General features: G+C 37.2%; 1 protein-coding gene across 7 annotated transcripts in view; it reads right to left on the minus strand.

The window, feature by feature from the left end:
- The window catches only part of LOC100678354 (gamma-aminobutyric acid type B receptor subunit 2), a 90,966-nt gene that overhangs the window by 21,166 nt on the left and 45,062 nt on the right, over window positions 1–24,738 (minus strand). For 4 of the 7 annotated variants that reach the window (XR_004227051.1, XR_004227052.1, XR_004345246.1 and 1 more), the window contains exons 3-8: window positions 6,728–7,045; window positions 6,477–6,581; window positions 6,290–6,355; window positions 1,767–1,970; window positions 783–1,007; window positions 505–565 (exon numbers count right to left, since the gene is read on the minus strand). Coding sequence is in view for 4 of the 7 variants with exons in the window: in XM_031925942.1 (XP_031781802.1) it covers window positions 505–565; window positions 783–1,007; window positions 1,767–1,970; window positions 6,290–6,355; window positions 6,477–6,581; window positions 6,728–7,045 (979 nt within the window). In the remaining 3 variants the exon portion in view is untranslated. Of the gene's footprint in view, window positions 1–504; window positions 566–782; window positions 1,008–1,766; window positions 1,971–6,289; window positions 6,356–6,476; window positions 6,582–6,727; window positions 7,046–7,475; window positions 7,561–7,672; window positions 8,063–24,738 lie in introns of those variants that run through there. The other 3 variants (XM_031925946.2, XM_031925945.1, XM_031925943.1) reach the window with 3 other exon arrangements.

Consider the following 24,738-nt stretch of genomic DNA (forward strand, 5'->3'; position numbering starts at 1 on the left):
GATCGTACGCGCGCCCTTAATTCAGCGCATTGTTATTAATAGTATCCTGATGATCTGCTAGCTTCCACTGGGCCGCTTTCGCTGCATGATGTTAATTGCACAATCGGCGCGGGCAAATGTTTGCTTTGCTGCACGGCTTGAATTCCTTGATCGAAAGTTCGAATTGCCAAAGTATCGCTCTTCGACTTTGTTATTCATCGCTTATACATCGCAATACGAACTTTTCTCATCGACAATCATTCTGTAACAAATGCTCGCGTTCCGCTTTACTCGAATCAACCACCATTAAAAAGAGTGCAGGTTTGAAGAAAATGTTTCCCATGCTACGTTTCAATGAATAACTAACCGCAGTCTGACAAAGCTCCGTCAAGCCCGTAATTTGCGAAAACTGAAATCCCAGTCGAGAGTTCGACAATTGCGCCAGGTGAATTTGACGTTCGTTAATCGGCTTTCTGCGAGAGTAAGTACTGAGCATTAATTATTCTCCAACTTGCGATAGCTCACCTTGCATCTGATAGAAAGCTGTTATTCCAACACGGTCTGCTCCGTCGAATGACACTGGTCCCTGTAACAGAAAATTACATACAATGAACGTGTGCAGCACATTGTTCGTTAATATGCCATGCATAGGAATAATTATCTGAAGTTGTATAAGCTTTGTGCCATAATATTTACACGCCGTGTATTTTTTAGTTATTTTTCTTCTCATGCAATTTTCGTAGCTTGATTTGGATATTTATCTCAAGTTTTATAATAATTGATTCATTAAAAATTGTGCTTACCGAAACTCCGACAAAATGTAGACGTCTGAGTTGTTTCAGAAGTTTGACAGCCAAGTCGCGTCTAGTGTGATTATATTGTGTCATACTGATATTTTTTTTATTCAAGATATATTCAGTCCTCTTGAGCGCTAATGCCATTGACCACACAGCATCATAAGTTTGCGCTGCGAATCTTGACACGGAAACTCCTTTTTTAGCTAATTCCGAGGTAAAGTCAGGACTGGACTGCATGTACAATGTACATACAAAACAAAAAGTAAATCAAGTTGTTAAAAACTGAGCTTTGCACGAGCATCGTCACCTATATCACTACCTGCTTAAATACTCTGATCAATGATATGTAACAGATTATTGTATCTGATTGATCTGATCAACCGTAACAATGTGTTAGTACATTTCTCATTCAGAAAATAATTATTCAAAAAAAGCATTCTTTAAAATCTTGTTTTTCGCGTCTTGTGAAACTAATATATTACTATGTTATTTCCTATGATGAAAGAAAATTGTTATTTGTAAATCTATTGAATAGCTTGGCTTGAACAAACAAGCTTTGCTCGCTATAAGTGAAAATAAAAAACTCACTAAAGCGTGATTAAAGGTGATAGAAAATTCAACAAACTGTAACGTTTTGTACCTTTTGTTGGGTTTCGGATATTTTTTTTATATTGCACTACGCTTCTTAGCATTCCTCTATGTACACGTCTATATGGATATAATGACATTATGCCAATTTAAATAGTAAACTGCTACCTTGGATCAATTCAGCGGTTCAACGGAATGCCTTCTATTTTAACGCTTCAATCAACGGCCTTGTCATTAGCCTGATTACATAATCTCAAACGACCGCGACCGTTTGCCTCTTGTAATTTGTTGCTCGGTAGTTTCATCTTCTATCACCCGTTATGAAAGATGGTTTTAGAGGTGCGAATCAGTATAAATTTGTACGATGAAGGAGGATGAAATACACTCGTAATAATACAATACCAAACCCGAGTAGCTCGCGTCATCGCCAAAAACAGTCGCGTGGCTTTTGACTATTATCATGCCATTCATAGTTTGCGAAAGTTGAGAAGGAGAGCAGTCATCCTGTCCAGCATGCCACCAATCGCCTGTCATTCCGGACAGGTCTATTGTATCGTCCGGCAGAATCCAGGCGTAATCACCACCGTGCATGCCCAGCCGCCAAGCCTGCAACAAAATAATTTTGCGACATATTTTTTCCATTGACTTTAATAGAGTAAGTGCTGCCTAAGATATTTATTATAGAAGGTATTCTTTTATCATTTATAAGATTTCGATGAAATTCAATTTGAAACAAACAAATACGGGCAGTCTTCTGGATAGCTTGCAATTAAGAACGCAAGGTTATTTTACGCGATCCTCGCAGCTGATTGATATCGTTAAGCCAGTATAAGTCTGAATTTGGCCACAGGTTAAATTAACACAGATTTAATCCCGATTGGCAAATTACTCGGTGCATTTAGTTATCGGACAATCAACCTGCGAAATTGATAAGCCTACCCAGTAGGACAACGCGTCGCAGAGCGTTAATGCCATATACATAGCTCTGCCCTGTGCGGTGTAATGACAGATTAGTTAGGTACAGTTAACTACTTCCTAGTCAAACACAACAAACTTTCGTGCTTTTTATATACTAAGTTAGTGAACAGTCTGTATAGCATTATAACGACTTTCGAATTGACTATTAATGTCAGAATCTCTATATTTATAAATTTATAAATTCATGTTCGACTCATAGATTATAAATTTTAGATTATAAATTTTAGATCTCTTGTGCGCAGTAAAGAAATGCTAATCTGATTTTGATTATAAATTATTAATAGTAACAATATGAAGTCCTTGATATTGCAGTTGAAACGGAAATAGCTTCGAGTGCAGAGAATATGCATATTATATATTACATGCATAATTCGAACATGATGCAAATGCTTATGGCGACGGCTCATATTCAAATGATTCTGGTTTATTCAAATTCCTTGAATATAAGAACTACCGTGAATCTCGTGACGACTGTATCATCGCAACGACCGCAAACTGTGCTGTTGTGCAGCGGAGCGACGCTTTAACCGCAACATATATTTCTGTCACCCGACGCGGACCCGTAATTACAATAAGTATAATGTGCTTTTGTGCTAGGCCAGATTCTTCCTTAAACGAAATTTATTAATCAGTAATTACACGCAAGCAATCGGTTGACACGCATGCAAGTTCACATGAGCGTGGCAATACGCGAAAAAACACGAAGCGCGCCCCGATCCGCGCAGCTATACGCCGAAACGAAAAAGACGAGCGCACAGGCCGCGGCCGGAACGGAGCTCCCGCGAGAGAATGGAAAGTTATCGCGTAACAGCGCGTAATAAAACTCATAAATAAGTTTGGTAGTCTAGCGGAGCCCTCTGGAAAATAGAGTTAGAGGGAAAAAAGCGAGAGCGGCTATAGTGCGCCGGAGCAGCTGTTGCCGCGGGACGATCGCACATATACCCCGGCGCGCTAATTGAACGTGCGGCATTGCCCAATGAATTAGCCGGAGCGGAGTAGCCCCGATTTTTCGCATTTTTTATAATGACTTTGTCTGCGCTCTCGCGCGTCGATCAACAAATATGACTGCGCTGCAGGCCGCGCGCGGCACACATGCACGGCAGCGGCAGGCCGCAGTCCGCACTGGTCGATCGATGTTGCGCGCAGGAGAGAGGGAGAGAGGCCGGCGGACTCGAGCGAACAGTCCTCCCGACGAGCACTCACCTGGAAACACACAATACGCGGCACTCGTGCAGCGCGCTGTGTATAGCCAGCGTAAAAAGCTCGCTGCATGCAGGCCGCGCGCGATGTATGTGTACTGCAAGCGTTGCGCTGCAGCATCAGTATAGCCAGCACTTGCGTTGCGGTCCGCGGCGCTTTCTGTAGCCGAAGGCACCCGCGCGGCCTGCCCTCGGCCCCAGCCCCCGCCCTCGCACCCGAGACCGGATACGTTTCCCGCGAGTGTGAAGCGTATATAGTTGCGCGCGATGACAAGCCCGATGCCCGCCGATCCGTGCACTGGCCGCCGGCCGCTGGCTATTATACCGCGCGCAGTCGAGAGCCACCGAGAGAGAGAGAGAGAGAGAGAGAGAGAGAGAGAGAGAGAGAGAGAGAGAGAGAGAGAGAGAGAGAAAGAGAGAGAGAGAGACAAAGAGGGCCTGGATGCTCCGGTTGTAAAACAACGCCGCGGCGGCGCAAAGCTCGCCGCACTTTATTATTCGCCCCTCGCCGCTCCGTTCTGCGTGCTGCTGGCCCACCCCCCGCGCATATGCCACGGCTTTTTACTACTGCAGCCCTCGCGCGTAAAGGGGATGACGTGTGAGCTGCGCCGCGACGGGGGCAGCGCTGCTCTTATACACATGATGATGCCCGATTACGCTCTCTGAGCGTGCCGGGAATACGCCCGGGCTTTTATGACACGTTTAGCGCAGGGGCGTAGTTGCCGAGTCCTCTCGTCGTAAAAAAATCGCGCGGCGACGAGATGTAATGCGTACAGGACGAACCTATGCATTATAATACGTGGGCTATTCCGGCGATGAACTTTTCGTCTGATTTTCTAACGATACTGCTGATTCCATATATATTTTGGACTCTTGTGCCACTTGTTCGACGCACGGGTTCGAGTTTTCTCGCTGACGAAGCGTGTCAGTATGGACACCTTTTAATGTCGATTGACGCGATGAAAATTCAAACTCCACGTGATCTCTGGTAGCCCATTTCCTACAAGAAAACCTGCCAAACCCGTCATTCGAAAAGCGATCTGCATGAATGTGAAACGTTGATTTTACGAGCAATTGCAAAGAGTTGTGCCCAGTATGGATGATTCAGTATAAATGGGGAATTCTACGAGAAAAATGCTCTTTTCTGGTTGCACGAATAACCGAACAAGACAAATGTTGGGACACGCGCCCGCAACTTGTTTTTCTTATTGTACATGTTTAGAACAATGAAAAACCACATTTCAACACCGAAAAAGTACCTTGTGACACTGTTTTTAGGACCCTCAAACTCGTCGAAAAATAGTCATTGTTCAACGGCATGTACCTAATGCATAAGAGTAAGAGAGCTTCAATTAAAAAAAAATGCGTTGAAAATGCTTGATTTGGTCGAAAGTTACGCAGCATGCGCAAATGCGGAAAAATCATGAAAGTTGCAGGATTTTTCCAAGTCAAAAAATTTGTATCTTTCTTCATGATTTTTCCGAGCCACATACATACAATAAATGTAATTCTTAACGAAAATCATAAGGAAAGTGAGCATTTAATATTCATTGTTTGTAGCTAGTATTTGGATCTATTCGTGTAAGCAAGACTCATCCAAGAAAATAGAACGAGGACTGATAAAACAAGGTTTGCATCATGATCAGAAGAGTGATAATAAAAGATAATTTTTTGGATACACTGAACGAAAAAACTAAAAAGCAAACCATACTTTTGCATATATTTAACCTAAAAAGCTACATTAAAAAAAAGATTTGAACTTAAGTTACATGCAGATTTTTACATTGTTACGGTTCACATGTCGATCAATTAGATAGGAAAACAAAACATCATGAAATATTTCAAATTGTATATGTAAATATATGATTTTTCGTGTTTGCAGTTTCCACAGAAATATGAAATGAGCGATGAAAACATTATTTTAACCACTTTAGTCGATTTCATACAAGTCGTGCTACCTGCAATCTGCTCTGCTAGTAAAAGTTAGTTTTGAAGAAACTCTTTCTTTTCTTCCTCGATTTATGTTATGATGTTTGCAAAGTAGAAAACCAGTCGTACTCGAATTTTTCCACGCTGCTTTACGTACTATTGTTTTTATCGAGCTCAAGCATTTCCCGAGTAACAAGTTATGGGTAATTGCAACAACGATGTTCTGCATCATCTTATACTTACATACATGTTATTGTTCCATACTTCTTATTACCAAAATAATTATCGGTTTGACAGACTAGGAGTCGAAAAATTTGAACAGTTAAGCGTGCATTTTGCAGCAATAAAGTTGAGGACATGGATATATTATATAAGTTTTGTAAGCAGAGCAGTCGGGACTAGAGGATGAATCGTTTGGTCGTCGTGAAAGCAATTACAGGAAGGAGAATATATGAAAACGGCTTGCGCAGCTAGACCAGACCGCGCGACACGTCAAGATCGGACGTTGGCGACGAAAAGCCACTTCCGTTCGTGTAACGTGCTAAAATCTGGGAAACGTTAATGGTCGCGGATAGCAGCCGGGCAACCGCACAAACGACCGTGGCTTCGTTTCAGATCGTTCGAGCGTAGGAGGAGACGGGTCGAGCTGCGGAGCACATGGGAAACTCAAACGCGAAAAGCGAGTCTCCCAGCTTGAGCGCTCGCACGGAAGTTAGCTTGGCGAGAGAGAGAGAGAGAGAGAGAGAGAGAGAGAGAGAGAGAGAGAGAGAGAGGGCGCAAAGGGGGCTAAACTAAAAGACAAAGACTATAAAGACTCACCTCGCATAGAACCTTCGGAGCCAGCTGCGGTGAAAAGCTGCCGATAATTATTCTCGTGTCTAGCTCCTGCAAGAGTAGACAAATTTCCAACCATTTTCATTAGTTCAAAGTTTTATTTCTTTTTTCCATTTTAATATTCAAATATGATGAGATCAAGTACATCTAATGAGCGACGATGTTCGGATACCTTCAATGTAAACAGCTGATCTTTGTAGTCATTTTCAGCAAAGGTAATCGTCGCGGTGCACGTAATGTTGGCTTGTTCCAGCTCCGTGACCAAATCGTTGACAGCCTGTAACAAAATGAGAAGTAGAATGTACGGGCAAATTATTTATTTAGCACACGCCTTTGCGAAATGCGAACAATAAAAAGTATGTATTTTGATTTTCAGAGTTTCATAAATACCTATTATATCAGCAGTAAGAAGGAGGAACTTACCAAAGAATACATATCGCCAGTTTGCGAGAGTGTGGTAACGGTATCCCAACCAAAGTGTTTGATCAAGGAGATTCTGGCCGAATTGTGGCTGGAGTCAGGCGCTACAGTACGCATGAACAAGGGAAATTCCGTTGAATCGGAAAGTGCTGGCGTTGTAGAACCGAATGAGACTTGCACTATGTTCCAGTAGGGTACAATTTTCGCCAGGGCCTCAGTCACCTCGGAGCAGGCTGTCCCCAATAACAGTGGCATTAACACACTTTTTTTCGGAGAATAGAGTGCATAAAAGAATCGATCGACAGCTACTCCTGGATCACACTGCGAAATTACAAAAGTTTTATGTTTTCAGTTAAGAAGTTTATTATATTCTTTCAGTTTCCTTACTTAGATGTTTTATTTATCACGCTATTACAATATTGCAATTATTAATTTTTAATATGAGAATGGTAATAAAAAAAACCGCTGCCAATTCATTGGCACGTAGCTTCCTCTAAATAAATTTATAGGCCCAATAAATAAAATATTGTTTTAATATATCTGTATATCTGCTTGTTAACCCTGGTAGAAAATAAACCAATCAAAATGGCCTGTGAATTAAGAATTGGCTAAAAATGTTGGCCAACGCTTATCATGAATAGTAGCCAACATTTAACCAACGGTTCGGGAAAAATTTCAAATGTAGTAATTTAAGGTTATGAAAATTTTAATACTATTATAGTGATTTATAATTTCGGTTTGTGATATATACCTATAATAAATATATAGAATATGCTAAGCTCTTGATTTCTACGTGAATGTACACCGTCTGTGTTGTTCAGGTCACCCGGAACTCACTAAATTGTTGTCCAGGTGTTTATTATGGGAAAAAATGTTAGGCTTAGTAATGCGCTTCGTTGTTTGCGGTGTGTAGGTGTAAGTTCTGCTCGAAGATGATGGACACGTTACCCGCGAGTCTCGTAGACGATGTCCAGGTGTCCGAGAACTTCAGCGGCTCGTAACGGAATGAATCCTATATCCAGTCTAGTTCTGAGTACAAATCGCTTGTAATTTGACGAAATAAGCAGTATTTAAGGGTAACTTGGTTAAACCGTTGGCCAAGTCGTTCGGATTTGGCCAACCGATGGCGAATCAGTTCTTTACGTTTCTACCAGGGAATGTATAAGGCGGTTTTTGATACATAATTTAATGTATAAGTTCTGGATGGGTCATTGTCTAAAAGTTTACAGACCCCTCTCTGTTTTTTTATTATAGAATACGAACACTGCCGTCAATTTTTTTTCACGGAAATTCACGCATGTTTACATGTCGCCCCCTACGAATAGTATGAGATTTCATTTTCACGCGACAAAGAGCTTTATATATCAAATCTCGACACGAAGAACTTCACATTTCAACAGTTGCCGCGAAGAATAGCTTATTTCACCTTTTTGCCACGAAGAGATTAAATTCAGAGATATGAATTTTTTTAAAAATATTACCTTATTCATTTTATCTGCAGAACAAAGCGGTCAATCCCGAGGACCAAACGAGGAAAAGTCGGTAATTTTATTTTCTTTCAAATGTATTATAGCTGAATTGTTCGTAACAATGGGATGATCGCAAAAACGCAAAATGGTGTTTTTTAAAAATCAAAAAATGGCCATAAAAAAATAGTTGAGAAAATAAAAAATAACTGTTTTTCCCGAATTCAGAATCCAAAAATATATATATATCCATGTCAAATTTTATTGATATTAACGGAGTAGTTCCAGCAATATTACTGTACACACACACATCCATACGGACATTTTCTGAAAACACTTGATCTGAACTTCTAACACACCAAAAAGTATTTTTTAGAAGTTTTGACGAAACTCAAAATTTTACTAGTACAAAGCTTCCTTAGGAGAAAGCAAAATCAATTCATTAACTTTGATTCGCTTGCTTATAAAAAGGTCTATTGTTAGTTACATTGTTTATAAAATTGCACTCTCTATAACTGCTATACAAGTTACAATAGGTAGACGCCTATAGTAAAATTTTCAGTTTTACAAACTTTTAAAATCAATAAGAAATTGTTTAAATTCACACCTAATAATACGGCAATCGCTTGCTTGTATTCTATAACATCGTTGTGTAAATTAGTGATAAATCCAAATTCATACAATCGAATTGTTGAAATTTTCGCTATTTGTTTACCTGGTGGGCCATAAACACCGCGTTTGCGGGTTAAAATGCCTGATATAATTCGCATTTATTTATCAAGCATGGATATAATTATTTGTTTTTAATCAAATGAGATTTTATACAATAATTCATTACAATAATACATTGATTTTTTATTGACGACAGCTGACCTGACTGTTCAAGCAAGATGCACATTTTAACAATTTTTCCTATAATATCGCCAAAGATTTAGAGCTTGAGCTCTGATCTGCGGTATCTAAGTATCATAATCAGTCATTGATAATTTTTTCAGATTGAAATATCACTTTCTTGCTGAGATTTATTGGAGCAACGGGACCGTAGAAAACTACATTTTACTACATATACTAGGAAATTTAAGTGCGCTTTGCGCACTCCTTATCATGTCATAATTAACATTTAAATTTTGCTGCCTGCTTAGCGCCAACAGTTTGAAGCGTTTGTAGGTTGTATAATAAAATCCGTATTTCTGATTCGCGTTCCTTAATTCTTGTACCAGGCGACCGATTCTCAATTAAATGCTTCACAACAAAGCCCATCACTTTTTAAAGAGAGATTAGTATAACTATATGGAGTGTAAAGAGGGACCATAATAGACTATTTCAGTGCAACAAAATAAGCAATCCGTTGGCCAACGCTCCTGATAGTATCATGACGAAAACATCGGAATTTTTACCAAACTGTTTGTGAAAGCGTTTCTGTTTGGCAAACTAATAATAGCTATAACCGTCCGCTCAAGTTTCTGCCAGGTTTATCGCTATTGTTAATTTGGCTCACTATTAATTTGTGGCTTTCCGAAAAAATGACTTAAGTCGCATTTGTGTTTTCGAGAAATAACGATTTGAATATTTGAATTAATACGTGAGATCGTAGCGCCAATACAGAAACGTGAATTAAGGGGCAAAATTCTGAACCGGCGTTGGCGAAATATATAATATAATCAACGAATATAGACTTCCTATAGAAGAACGGTTCGTATAGCGGCGAGGGGACAGAAAGCGGTAGTTCGGTACGCTCCGCGAGATGGCGACAGCCATCAATTTCTATCGTGCTGTCTCTCTAACTTTCACGGCGCCATTCAAATTTTAAGCTTGCGGTCAACTCAGCCGAATATCAATGTCCTTGCTATATGAATGTTATAAAATTAAATAATAGCAGCTTAGATGTAAATAATAAATAAATATTATATATGACGCACTATAAAAATCGTGATACTTTAATTTTTACGTAATACTTAGAATTTAATTTTCGCTACAATGTGCGTAAAAATAATAAATCGGGATACTTGTTCTTAGTTAATATTAGTTTGTTTATGTAATTAAAAACAATCAAACTAATATTATTCGATGGAAACAAATCAGGAAGGTGGCTAAGTTTTCTTCCATTAGGAACAGGTTAGGATAAAAGGAAAGCATAGGTGTAAGAATAGCGATGATGATACGCATAAATTATTTACATTTCATGCAACTATCGATCAACACTCATGCAACTGCTGTTAATGAAGGTATTTACAAATATTTAATTAATTAAAGAAAAGAAAAGAATATGAAAAATCAAAACATACTATTATTTAATTAATGAGTTAAAATATTTATTATGTGCATGCAATTAAATACAAATGATTTTATATTGATGAGTGATTAAAAGTTGTAAACAAAAATAATTTTAAATAAAAACCAGTGCTTATTCTATTTAAAAAATTACTACCGTTTATCGACAATTTATAAGAATTCCTCGGTGAATAAAATAAAATATAAAGTATAAAGTAATAATTGGCTGAGACGACACAATAAGCAAATAAGCACTTTGATTATCTTCGAGACATAAAATTTGTTGCTAAAAATGACTGTAGAATTTGATTGAAAAATTTATTTTTATATACTCGAACTGTGCTTATCGATGGCTTAATTTCTGTAATTTGGCATTCGGTTTCTCACCAGCAACAGCACGTTTTTGACATTTTGCATCACGTGCACGCCAATTAATCCATTTTAATTCATAAAAAATGTGCACTCTCACAAAAAAAGCTACTATACGTTGTCAATGCGATTTGCATGTCCCATCAATATTAAAGTACTTTTGATCCACTCTAAACTATTTTTTAAATAATCTACAACCTGTGGATTGTGATCGGATAAAGGTCGGCGCAAAGGATTTTTGTCTTTAGGGCTTCTATTGTTTAAGCAATTGAAAAGATCATTAACTTTTTTAATAAAATCACCCGTGGCTATACTGTGTGGATTATTTAATTTGTCCCTAGTTACAAAAGAAGCAGTTAATATAGCAGATGAAACTATGTTAGTGAAAATTTGAGCCGCTAAGCTAACATTCATTACTTCAAAGCACTACGTTCGAGATGTTTCATAGTTAATTTAGGTGCCGATTTAGAAATTCAATTTTCTTCTTTAGCGTACAATTCTTTTAAAACGTCCCAAGATACTTTGTTACTCGCAATGGTCATTTGATGAAGCCTAAAATTATTACGGAGGCATTTAAGTAGGTGAGGAGCATCGTAGTTAAAGAAAATTTTACGTTCATATCGCTCAATGTAAGGTTTATCTTTCTTAATTTTTAAAGTATTATCTGCAGTTCGATTTGGAGAACCCCCATCGCAAACCATGGATTTTACTTTAAAACCGGTTTCTTCTACATAATCTAAAATATCCAAAATAATTTTACTGAGTTGAGTACCACAAACGGCGTTATGTGAAACATAGTAAGCGACAGGTTGTCTCCAATTATACTGCATGAAAACATGAAAACTAAAACATGATTACCCGCCTGCACGCTTCGGCCGTGTTCAGCTAAATATGTAAATCCCTCAACATAAACTTTTTTAGAATTGTAATCTAAGCGTTTTTTGATGCTCATCTCATCCCACATTAAATCACATTCGCGTTCTTTTGAAGACATCGCGTCAGCTTTTAACAATTTAGATAAATTTTCAGATTTTCCCGTAGCTAAATCTATTTCATTAACCCATTTCCTAATATTTGTTACGCAAGGGAGAGCAAAATTCTATTATTTACGTAAAAAACAATAAGCTTTAGGAGATGTATAAAACAACTGTAAAGCAAATTGTTTTTCCTTGTCTGTCCATTTACGTTTTTTGATATGATTAGTCTGCATTTTAAAAAGGTTTAATTGTTTTTCATTTAATTTTTCAAATTGTTCAATAAAATCTAAAGTTTCATTATTTTTTTCGATTGTTTTACTTAAATTAACGATTTTTTTGTTTTTACTTTTCAAAACTTTTTGGTAATTTACGATTTTATATTTATGTTTTTTAGTTGAGCTTTAGCGGCTATTTGTACTAATTTTACAGATTTCTTGCAGTTTTCGTCTATTTGAAGTAATTGTTTTTTTTAAGTTAGTGACTTCTTCTTCTAACTTTTGTTTTGAATTCATATAAGCATGAGTTGAAGTTTGATTTTGGAACAGTTTGCTGTTATTAATTATACTTGAATTATACTTCGCGTGCATTTGTCGAAGAAGAAGCGCGTATAGTTGAACGAACATGTTGGCTCATTTAAATCGATCAATCTTGGCTCTCCATTAACTAATTGTGACAAATCTGAATTTAATAAAGTATCATCAAGTAAACTATCATCAATTGGTTCATCGATTTCATGAGTAACATGTTCATTTATGTTTTGAGAGCCTTCTGGAACTGTACATAACACAAATGCTTTTGGGGTTGCAGAAGTCTTAAGTTTTCTCGTACCTGCTTTATTAGTATTCATCACATTATCATCTGCGAAATGTGATGAACAGATACGCTTGTTGTCTAACTGCTGCTTAGTCAAATCTACCAAACTTGCGTTGCTTTTTCGTAGAATCCATTCGGAACGTCTATAAATTTCGGCTGGTTAAAAACTAGATATACAGAGCTACAAGCTAAAAATAATCCATGCTAGACGGCAATTCACATTGGGTACATAATCTCTACGTTATTTTACGTTAGATTATAAAATAATCGCGACTGTAGAAAAAAATAATAGAAGTTGTTTCACTAACCATTTATTTAATTACTTTTTCTTCAAAAAATTAACAAATTATATATTATATATTGGATAAAATCAATTCCTTGGTAGAAATGCTCCGCATTAGTTGAGCAATACATGGGGAATTTTCAAAGTTGAAACGTAAGACTGCTTATTTAATTATTGACAAAAAAAAAAAAAAAAACTAAGTATGTAAGCATCTATATTTTGCATAAGTTAGCATAATCACAAGTTAATATTAAATTAAATTAGATTGTTCCTGTTCAGTAAAACAACCCCATTTTATTAACATATTCGCCAACGAAAATTGTGAAATTACTGCCAGGGTTGAAAAATAGTTGTGTAATTTATTTAGTTTAAATTTACAAAAGGGTTGTATGGGATACAAAATAAATTTTGTTTGTACTTGAATATTTTCCAAAAAATACTAATATAAAAAGAGAATACATGAATATATAGATATTTATGTATATATCAATAAACAATTGCTCGTACAACTTTGTGTATGAACAGTTGTAGAATAAGATTTTAAATATAGTATGTTGCTCAATATTTGCAGAGATCATGAATAATTAAAATAAGCCGACTGTGCAATTTTTTAATGATTAGAAATTATAAATGATTATTATAATAAAAATACAATAAATAATTCAGTAAAACGTGAAAAGACAAACGAGTATGAACTATTGATGAAGAAACAAAATATTCTTACAAAAGTCATCGTCACATGCATCATACAAAACGTAAAAATCAATTCAATGCAATCTTAATTACCTGCTTAATCAAACGTGATAATGAATTTAAAAAAATTACATCTAAATAAAATCTCACTTGCTCATCAAAACCAAAAATTAATAAGTTAAAAATAAAAATCCAAAACCATCACTATTTTTGGTAAAAAAAAATTTGTCGTTATAAATGTTTACAAAGATTTTATCGACTTTTTACCTTGAAGGAACTCAAATTATTTGTTTATTTCCGCAATTTTCTTTTAATTTAGCTACATCTGAAACTTTTACTGATGCCCTGGTATATAGGATATATAGGATTTAATAGGATCAATCGTTTTATATAGATAAATTTCCGATTAAGATTTACAATTAGAACTGATTATATTCTTCTAAATCGGATTTAATGAGTTATTTTTACCAGGGTGTATAAAGATTTTCATGAATTTGGGATGTTTTTATAACCTCCGATTACTGAATTTTCACATTTATTAACTCTAACAACACCCATGACAAACAGATTTATCGTATCTCATCACGCGGAAATCTGTGAAAGGTCAAATCAGGATTTTTTGCCTTTGATGTTCCACAATCGGTGTAGACACAAAGTGCACGTGGAGACGACATGCTGACCACGAAATCTTCTTCGCTAAACACAATAAACCTATCTGAAAAATCTCACGAAACTAGAACGATGTACTTCCCTATTTACTACTATTATTTAACGCTATTTGTTGCAAAAGAACTCTGTAGACTGTGAACAAGAATGACTAACAAACACAGAGACTGCGGCAAAGCTCTCTTCGCGCTGTTTACGCGGCTTTTTTCCTAATCAGAAAAATATGGTTGTCACAAGCAATACTTTTGTAGAGCCTCCTTACACACTCATTAATCATTTTCTTATCATTTATTTATTTTCATTATTGTTAAAAAGTATATTTTACATAATATACTGCGTGAATGATGAATCGTCTGCTGGTGCGTGCTCATATGCGCGACAAGCTGAAGGAAACTCATAGGTGGCGCCGCTGAGCGGTTGGGTAACAGAACTAACGGCCTGTTACCCAAGCTTTCGTCCCCCCATCTTAACACAGAACCGTTCTTCTATAGGAAGTCTATATTCGTTGATATAATTTTGTATAATATAAACAGATTATTCCGATTAATAAATTTTAGTTTATCTAGTAGAAGGTTTTGGTAACGTATGAACAAGGATGCGAAGTCTATTACTTTTGAAAAATTGTTCCATACACTGGCACTGCACAGAAAAACTTATGTAAAAGTTAGTATAGGACGTGATTATTGGTTAAGACTGTTCATAAAATTGATCAATGCACGTTCCTTCCAATTTATTAAAGTTTTAAGAAATATTGGTATCCATTAAAAATTGTTAAATAAAAGTATATAATCGTATTAATATTTTTTATTAAGAATAGAGTAGATGTTGAGAAAAACAAGTTGTGCGCATAGCTCAATTTTAATTAGTTCTTGAACATTTAATTTAAAGAATCAGGGAGAAACTTGGCAATAAAAACGCTTGAAAAAAATAGGTCGATAAATACGACTTTGCTAGAAGTTTTCCACTTGCTCTTTTGGACTCTAATAAATGTCATTCTCAATAAAATTCACGTCAGGAATCGAAAATATTCATTTATCTTATATGTTCATTTCAGTCTAAGCATCTATGTTATTATAAGCTACAGCTAGTCTCGGTAATGGCTATTTAATAAAATTGAATTCTTGATTACTTATATAGGATTCAATGATTGAAAACAGCTATGATACACTCTTGAAAATTTTTATAACATTCTTGTTGTTTAAATAGACGTTAATAACCGATCCCGATAAGTGCGGTAGGACGTTTACCCCTACGGTAGGACCCCCCCCTCTACATCAATTATCGTCCAAAAAAATTAGCTGCGTTTCACTTACAAGGAGAGACCACGCTCTGCGGGTCATCGGTTTTGCTCAAACTTGGTAAACGACCTTCTTTCATATTGAAATAAAACCCCCTCGAAGATTCTGTCGAATGTGCCTTTTTACGGGACTTGCAGGGCCTTATTTGGAAAATCAATTTCCTCTTTGAAGCCCAATATAACTTTTGAAGATATAAACCTACTGCAATTTAAAGATTTTTAATTATTGAAAGCTGCGATGAAATCTTTCGATTTAAAATAAATATTAAAAATGTTCAAACCGTTCCAAAGTTACGGGGAAAGCATGGTAATTGGCAACTGAACGATCCTGCAGCCCCAAAATTCTGTGTCAATTTCCATAAGGTGGCGAATTTTGGGAGCTGAGGAGATGTCTTTGTTATATACCTATAGATATAATATATGAGTAAATATGGACGACATCTCCTCAGCTTCTGGATTTAATCCGCCAGGATCGTAGCGGTATCGTTCAGTTGTCAATACAATTATAAAATAATTTAAGCGTGTCAAGGGCACGTACATTCAGAACGCGTAATATGACAACAATGAGAGCCGTTGGTGTGTTTTTGTATTTTTATTGCGCGAGTTTTTGTGAACTTTCGCAATAATGTGACTTTCCGATGCACGCACTTATTTGACAAGTCAAAATTGATGAGCTTCAAAAGATTGTATTATATTTTCGAAGATATAATAAAATTTACTTTTATCCTCGGTAAAAATGGTTGGGAAAATGATGGGGAATTTTCAAAGTCAGAGCGCCACGCTACGTTTATTTAATTGTTGCAAAAAATGAACGAAATAGGTAAGTATATGTATGAGGCGCACCTGACGAACATATCATCGCTCCCTATGAAGAGTAGCACTGTTCAAATTTCCCGTCACAATAAGTAGCACTACTCATTCGACGCACGCTAGACCTAGCACAACTCAAAATTTTCCGCGAAGAGTAGCACAACTCAAACTTTGAACAACAAATTTCTGTAAAAATTTCCCGATTTTTGCGAAACTGTCCCTAATGAACATGTTCAAATATTCACAATTTACAACTTTTTACCGAATTTAAAATTGTCTTCCCAAAATTGTTTTTTGCAACAATTTTTTCAAATTGTTCACTTCTTTTTTACAAACTTTTTCCGAAACTTTTTAAAACTTTGAGGTTTGTCTGTCTTTGTCCAAGATTTTCATGAACTTAACCAACCTAATAACCCAATAAAACGTAAAATACTCACATTTTAAGTTAATATAAAATCGCGAGTTGTGCCAGTCTTCGCGGGAAATACGTGAGTTGTGCTACCCTTGGCGGCATTTCTGAACTGTGCTACTCTTCGCGGCAAATCGCAAGTTGTGCTAGTTTTCGTTTGAAAATTTGAACTGTGCTAGTCTTTGTACGGAGCGACGATATAGTCACAGGTATAGATAATTTACAATTAAATTTAATTGTTAATTTTGATTCAAAATGGCCCAATTTGATTAACATGTTCAACAACGAAAATGGCAACATGTCTATCAGGGATACGGAATGGGAATAAGCATTTTGGCTTTACTGGTTTATTTAAAAATTTGTTCCAAGCTTGGTATTTTGATTTTATCGCTCGTTATGAAATTTTTCTAAAAACACTTGCGCATCAACCAAACTGTAATACCACACCATGTCTTTGGAGGAAGTAGTATAATATAATAATAAAGTTTTTGTAACGGAAGATGCAACTAGACAGATAATGAATATATGTGTGGGAGTCAGAGAACTTTACAAAAGTATGGGTTGAGTAAAAATGTCTAACGCGATCCAAAGGATTTCATTGAAGAAGAAAAGCGATAAAAAGTAAAATTATGATTTTCACTTCGATGATGTCATGCCATGATGAGCTTGCCACAGGGCAACAAATTGCAATAAACACAATTCCTCTATCGGGAGAAGACAAATTTATTTTGTGAACATAGCGATGATGGCTTGTCGATGTCACGTGCAGCCAAGAATATACGAGCTTGCGCAGGCGTCTCCATCGTTAGCTGTCTTGTGCGACTGGACTGGGACTTATGGGAAGACTCACCGCGGGAATTTCTGGTCCGCTCCGGCATCACTTCCTGTTTCGTAAGGTGGGTGGAGATAGAGCTGAGGTAAATCGAATTGCGTGATCGTAATTTTTTCCAGCGGAAAGGTAGCGCCCGGACGTGTAGTTCGCCTCTTAAAGAGTGAGGGTGAGCGAGGGAAAAGATCGAACGCCTTGAAATAGGCTTGTTTGGCGCGACGGTGATAAAAGACAGTTGAACAGGAGATAATGGAAATTCGAGAGAATAGCATTTGTTTAGCAGGAATAGCATCGCGGAGAAAAATTATTCCATTTCCTGAGACGTTTATTCAAGTAGACTGTAGCGGGCCAAGAAGAGTCTGCGCAGAAAACATGTCCGGCGTTGTCGAAACTCCAGAGCATCGTAGCGTCGATAGAATATACGCCGTGACGCAATAAACTAGTTAGCAAATACACAGTTCGACGTTTAACCTTGTTTTAATTTGCTAAAGTATATAATTGAATCACACGAAGTTCGCATCAACCCAGGTGTACATACGGTATTATCGATTTTACCTACGCTTGGCCGTAAGTTAGTGATTGGCTATTGACAGCTACATCGAATGTAATTTTATCTTCGACTTTCCGCGAGCATGGTGTACAAAGTCAGATTTTCAAAAAACACCGTGATCGTTCTATTTCATTTCATTGTTTGAATTTTACTTTCACGCGCTTTATCTTATATTTGTGTGAGCTGAAAAGTAGCTGCAGTACTTTTCTTCTTGAAATCGTAAAAAGGGCCAGCGTCGGTACATGCAAATGTGCGAAAAGTCGACTTTTATGCGCTCAGGGTAGTAGTAAGTTTGCTTCGTTTAGCATTTCAAAGTTCTGTAGTCGAAGTTTGGTAGCAGAGAAATTCTTGGAAATTTTCTTTTTAACGCCTTCATAGTTTTCCCGGCAACGCTATTTCCAGCGCATCAAGATGCAGATATACGTACGCATGCATTGCATCATACTATAGCAGAGTTTGAAAAAAACAGTTGGAGCAGATTATCAGCGCCAGTGGCGGAGCAGTTGCTTTCGTACTTATACATTGGCCGTGGAAAATTGGTCGAGCGCGGCGGCTCGCTCGGCCCTCGGAGTGCATGTATACAGCGTATAGTATATACGTATACGCTAGGTAAGGAGGAAGTAGGTCGAGTTTAAGCTCTCTGCGCGAGCAGAACAGAGCGTCAATCGCACTTGTCACAGCGGAAAACTAGCGAGAGTCGGCCGATGGCTTAGTTATATACATATACATAGAGCCGGGACAGCCTGGCGGCTGCTTGACGCTGCACGGAATGATGATTAATTTATCACCTTCGCCCGAGACGGAACACTTCCGGCAATTTCTCTTGGGTAACTCAATTCTCCCTTCTTGAGTTCTTGCTCTGTGCTTTTTCGCCGCCGCACTCATTTTTTAGGCACGACCGCGACACGGAAGTGCCTTAAAGTTTCGTGCGCGAAAAATGTGTGAGATGCGATATCTCACGCAATTTTCGATCGATCGGCCTGAAATTTTAGGAGAAGTCTCCTCTCGCATAAACTGAAAAACTATTTTTTTTATCCCTATCCTCTACGTCGTTTTAAAATGCGGGCACAGTTTGTTCGATTTTTACGTGTTTTTGAATAAAACTGTTGTTGTGATGCGATTATCTCTGAGAGACTTTAGTCAATCGGGCTCAAAATTTTTTTGGGAACTCGTCTCATAATAGTATGCTGATGGTCATATTTTGGGCCTGATTCCTAACATATATACAAAATGCGGCCACCTTCAAAAATCGCTGAAAACGGTTTTTGGGCTGTAACTTTAAATCCAAGCATTCTACAAAAAAAAGTAAAATAGTAAAGTTGTAGATCTTTGAAAAATACAACTTTTTTCTCTTGACATCAAATCATGAAAATAATTATAACTCGAGTTAACAGCCCAAAATCGTTTTTTTACAGCAAAATATCAATTATTTACCAGAAAACTTTGCGGCTTTACGTTTTTCATTAAAAATGTTAAATGTAAAAGTTATAGATGTTTTCAAAACACAACTTTTCACCGTAACAAACATTATTTAAAAATATAATATTTTATAAGCATGTAACATGTTAATAAATCCCTCAAAACTATTTTTTAATAAATATATTAATAATGCTCAATGTCGTCATCATTGGTTCGAATAGTGAATTTGAAGAAAAGTTCAGTATGAGAGTCAGTGGGTTTGTCTATCGTTACAATGCCATTTATTTGCATTATAAAAAAGCTATACAACTGAAATTTTACACAGATACTTTCTATGCTACCTATGTAACCTCCATGATTATGATTTAACTGTTTTCATTCATATTTTCACATCGAGGCCCATATGAATTTTTTAATTTAGCGTATCAAATTTTTCTTGTAGACAGTTACACAGAAACTACCATCTCTAGCACATTGTATTTCTGATTTCCAGTGTATTTTTACATGAAAAAAGTGATAAGTATTTTAGCTTTTTTGTCAAGGCATTAATTAGAATTTTGACTTTTAACAGTTGTGAGAGATTTTGAGACCGATACCTGTTACTCCATTTTTGCATTTTTTCTCATTCTAAAACTAACAGGTCTAGAAAGCTCATATTTTGCATGTAGATTTCTTTTGTGATTGTGGAAAGATATTTAAAGTTGAATCAACGTTAACTGAAATACTTTTGTGTTCGACTACAACACCCATGATAATTATTTAGTCGTATAGCATGAGTTTGCATTCACATAAGTGTTGTAGTCGAACACAAAAGTATTTCAGTTAACGTTGATTCAACTTTAAATATCTTTCCACAATCATAAAAGTAATCTATATGCAAAATATGAGCTCTCTAGACCTGTTAGTTTTTGAATGAGAATAAATGCAAAAATGAAAAAACAGATATCGGTCTCAAAATCTCTCACAACTATTAAAAGTCAAAATTCTAATTACCTAAAACCTTGACTAAAAAGCCAAAACATTTATCACTTTCTTCATGTAAAAATATGCTAGAAACCAGAAATACAATGTGCTAGAGATAGTAGTTTCTGCGTAACTGGCTATAAGTAAAATTTGACCTGCTCAATTAAAAAATTCGCATGAGCCTGGATGTGAAAATATGAACGAAAACAGTTTAAAAATCCGAATCATCTAGGTTACATATTTCTAGGTAACATAGGAAGTGGCAGTGTCATATTTTAGTTGTCTAGTAGCCTTTTTACAATTCAAAGAGCATTGTATAATGATAGACTTAAACTTACTGACTCGGATACTGAACTTTTCTTTAAATTCACCTCTCAAACCTCACCGGGGCGACTTTGGGCTCAGAGACACAGTATATCTTCAAACTCTTTATTCTTTTAATTGAACTTCTCACTGACATTTAAAAAAAAACTAAATAATATTCACACACTTTATTACTACTTCAAATAGGGTTAGGGATAATACTACACACTCTTGGTAATGATTAATTTTTACTAAAATTTCTCGTTAGTTATATTACATGTATCTGATCTGTTATCAAGGTTTCCACATTTCATTTTAAACACCTTAAACATTTCTACCAGGGTTATGAGTTATGACTGTTTTGAGGGTTATGAATTTAAAGCGCGGTTCTGATCTCGTTGCCTAGGCAACCAACCAGCAACCAATCAGAATCAAGTATTAAGAGTGCTCCACACTTATGCTAGAAGTTCGAATTTTTAGCAGCGCCCCCACGTTACGTCAAGTATTAAGAGTGCTCCACACTTATGCTAGAAGTTCGAATTTTTAGCAGCGCCCCCACGTTACGTCTGAATAACCATTAATAATTTAAACAAACTTAAAGGTTGAAAAGTGGGTATTAGTGAGTTTCAGCAAGTGTAGTGTGTATCAAGGAATATTACAAAATTAAGTTTATTAGGTAAAAGTTTAAATTCACATTTTATTCCGTCGGACAAATTTTAAAAAGCAGTGGCCATTTTGCTAACTACAATTTGACTTTTTCCGACGAAATAAGCCGTTATTATTTAATTTTAATTGCTTAATTTTTTTTTCAAACATTCCTTAATACTTATTGCACGTGCTGAAACTCGATTTATGATGATAAAGTTAGTCAATTAATTATAATAAACAAAAAACGTTTTCTTCGCTAGGTGGCGGGTCACTCAAGGCGTGGAGCACTCTTAAATGCTTCACAACAAAGGCCATCATTTTTTAAAGAGAGAATCTTCAGAAACAACAACTCTAGAAACGATTTTTTAGGCACAAAAACGCGGTATTAATACTCTACGCTACGCTAATTAATAAAAATCTTCTGTCTTAAAGTAATAATATCCCTTTTAAGAAAAAAATTTCAGTATATACGCGTGGTCGTGCCTATTATGCAAATGCGTAGCATTTACATTACGGGGGATGCTAGTTATCTATTCTACGGCCGCTGCGTGCGACTCGCTCAAAAGTATGTTGCCCGCCATTGTAGAGTAAGCTCCAAGCTGCGTCTGATGATGAAAAGCACTGAATACTCGAAATAGAACACACTGCTCCTACTGTGTGTCAGGTAAAAGCCCGCTCGCTTCTTCTCGCTGAAACTTAATGTTCTTAATGAGCATAACCTTTCATGACGTTAAACAGTTATGTAGATGAATTCTCGCATTTCCCGCACTTCAAAACTTTAGAACTCGCGCAGAAAAAGCATGGCGCAATCTGCATCAACGAAATTGTAACGACTACTGCAGTGCCAGGAAGTTTTTACTTATTCGTACATGGAGAATTTTTCTGTTCGCGCGTCGACCTTGTTGGATGCATGGTAGTCAACGATTGGAAGGATATGCGCCGGTGATATTTACATATACTAGCTGTTTATTTTATTTTCGTATTTTCTAATATTAAAAAATGAATAATTTGATGATTATACCATTATTCATAAACAAAAATAACGCGAAATTTCAAAGACATGCGAGTAATATTGGATGAATGCGAAAACTTTTTTGCTCATTACTTTAATGTGTCGCTCAATCAATGACCGATGACCGTCAAGCTCGAAATGGATACTCGCGGTGCAAAGTTTACGCGGGAGAGTCGAGTCTATTTGTCGTGTATGAAGAGTGATTTTTTGTGATTGCATTCTTGAAACAATATAAGCTGTGTAATGGCTGCTGAAATAATAAATAATCATAAAATATAATCAATTACTTATACCGTTGACATCAATATATAGAAGTCGATGCTATATTCGTGCATGGACAAAGCAACGGATTTTATCAAATATTCAGATTCGAGGCACGAACTTGACTGTGAAATTAGGTAACCAATATGCGCACTGCAGACAAGCATCCATTTATCGATGGACGCGCATAAGACCGAATTACTTATTGTACAAATTAAATGTTGTCCGTATTATATACACAGGCGCATACGCATAAGTTCCGTTTATTTTCAGATTGCCGGCTGTTTAATACTAAACTAAGCGTATACTTATAGGCAATTACCACAATCGTTATTAAAAATCGATTCGAATTGTATACATAGTTATGAATGAATAAAAATTTCATATTTGTGCAATCTCTAAATCTGAAAGAGTGAAAAATGACTCTAAAGAGTGCAAAATCACTCGAATTAGAGGCAAGCTTTGCAAAGAGTGACTCAATTATGACTCGAATTGAGTGATTTTTCACTCTTTCAAATTTAGAGAGCAAAAGAAACGGCTGATGTACCTATCTCTGGTTTTACTGACGTCCGAATGGAGCCTATATACGCTTACCCAATGTAATATATAATAGCACTGGAAAAACTTGGTTCGCGAGCCAAATGAAGGCATTGTGGTAAAAATAAAACTGCCGGAGATTGGACAGGTATTGCGCATTTACGCATGTACGCATGATGTGTAGGTAGACGCTTTAAACTTGCCGTCTATATACTGCGCGCGATCTTTTGTGTTTGGAAGCTGTGTGGGATGTAGGAGGAAAAAATCACAAAAGCCCTGGCGCAGAATAAGTGGATTTGGGTCGAGTGAAGTTGGAAGGAAAATTGAAAAGTAAATTTCCTGAGTGTGTACAGTCTGAGTAATAAAATATTTGTGAACAGCCGAGCGATCGGGAGGATAGACAGTTCGCTCAAGAAAAAGCTCATTTCCGGCGGGCGCACTGGGATAAAGCCGCAGAGTATAGACGGGGGGCGGCGGAAATTCGGTACGAGGATCGATATCTCGGAAAAGCGGCGAAGCCTCGTGCCTCGCCGAGGCTGGCAATGATCTAGCGGAGTGCGGCCCATTATCTGCGACATCGGGCGCGTTGACGTGGAAACTTGCGCTGCTGCGCGTCTTGCCTGACTATCTCTCTACAGCTCTCTCTCTCTCTCGCTCTCTCTCTCTCTCTCTCTCTCTCTCTCTCTCTCTCTCTCTCTCTCTCTCTCTCTCTCTCTACGAGCCAGTACGGGCTCCTCGCTGCTCGGCTGACCGTCACGAGCACATCGCTCGGCGTTTAGCTAGCTATATTTCCGCGATGATGCTGATGGCAAAGTGGATGCGCACTTTGGACAGCTGCCGCTCGTATTCTTGCGACTCGCAACCGGCCTGCTGCACTCTCGAACCTCCCTGCATTTGCGCGCAATGCAGCGATATTCTGCAGGATATAATTTTGAAATGTTTGCAAGCATTCTTGAAATTTTTCCCTCCGCGCAGCGTAAGTTATCTCAAGCGGCTTGGGTTGCTTTGACTACGAGCGTGAATTTCTTTGTAAATAAAGATGCTTTTCTCGTCGTATCTCCGGTTCACTTTCGGCGTACGCGAGTGCGTCACCAGGCGAACAGATATTTCCTCTGCTGTGCGAGATATTCGAAGGCTCGGAATACACGGATCCGAGCGCGCGAAAATTTTATACCCATTAAAGAGTCGCGAATGATACTTGCGACGGCAATCAGATACCCATTGTTTGCAGCTTGAATACGGCCCGCGCCGTAAAAACTGGTCCGCGCGCGGCCAGCGTGAGAACGCGTCTGTACCGAGATTAAATAAATTAGAGGCACGGAGCTCGGCAGAGTCGTTCCATTGATACACCCCATATAAGTGGGAAAATTTAAGGGGCTATAATGAAATTTATTGCCAGTAAAACGTATTATTGGGGCGATAAAGCTCGATAGGAAAA

Source organism: Nasonia vitripennis (genome assembly GCF_009193385.2).
Source record: "Nasonia vitripennis strain AsymCx chromosome 3 unlocalized genomic scaffold, Nvit_psr_1.1 chr3_random0005, whole genome shotgun sequence".
NCBI lineage: Eukaryota > Metazoa > Arthropoda > Insecta > Hymenoptera > Pteromalidae > Nasonia > Nasonia vitripennis.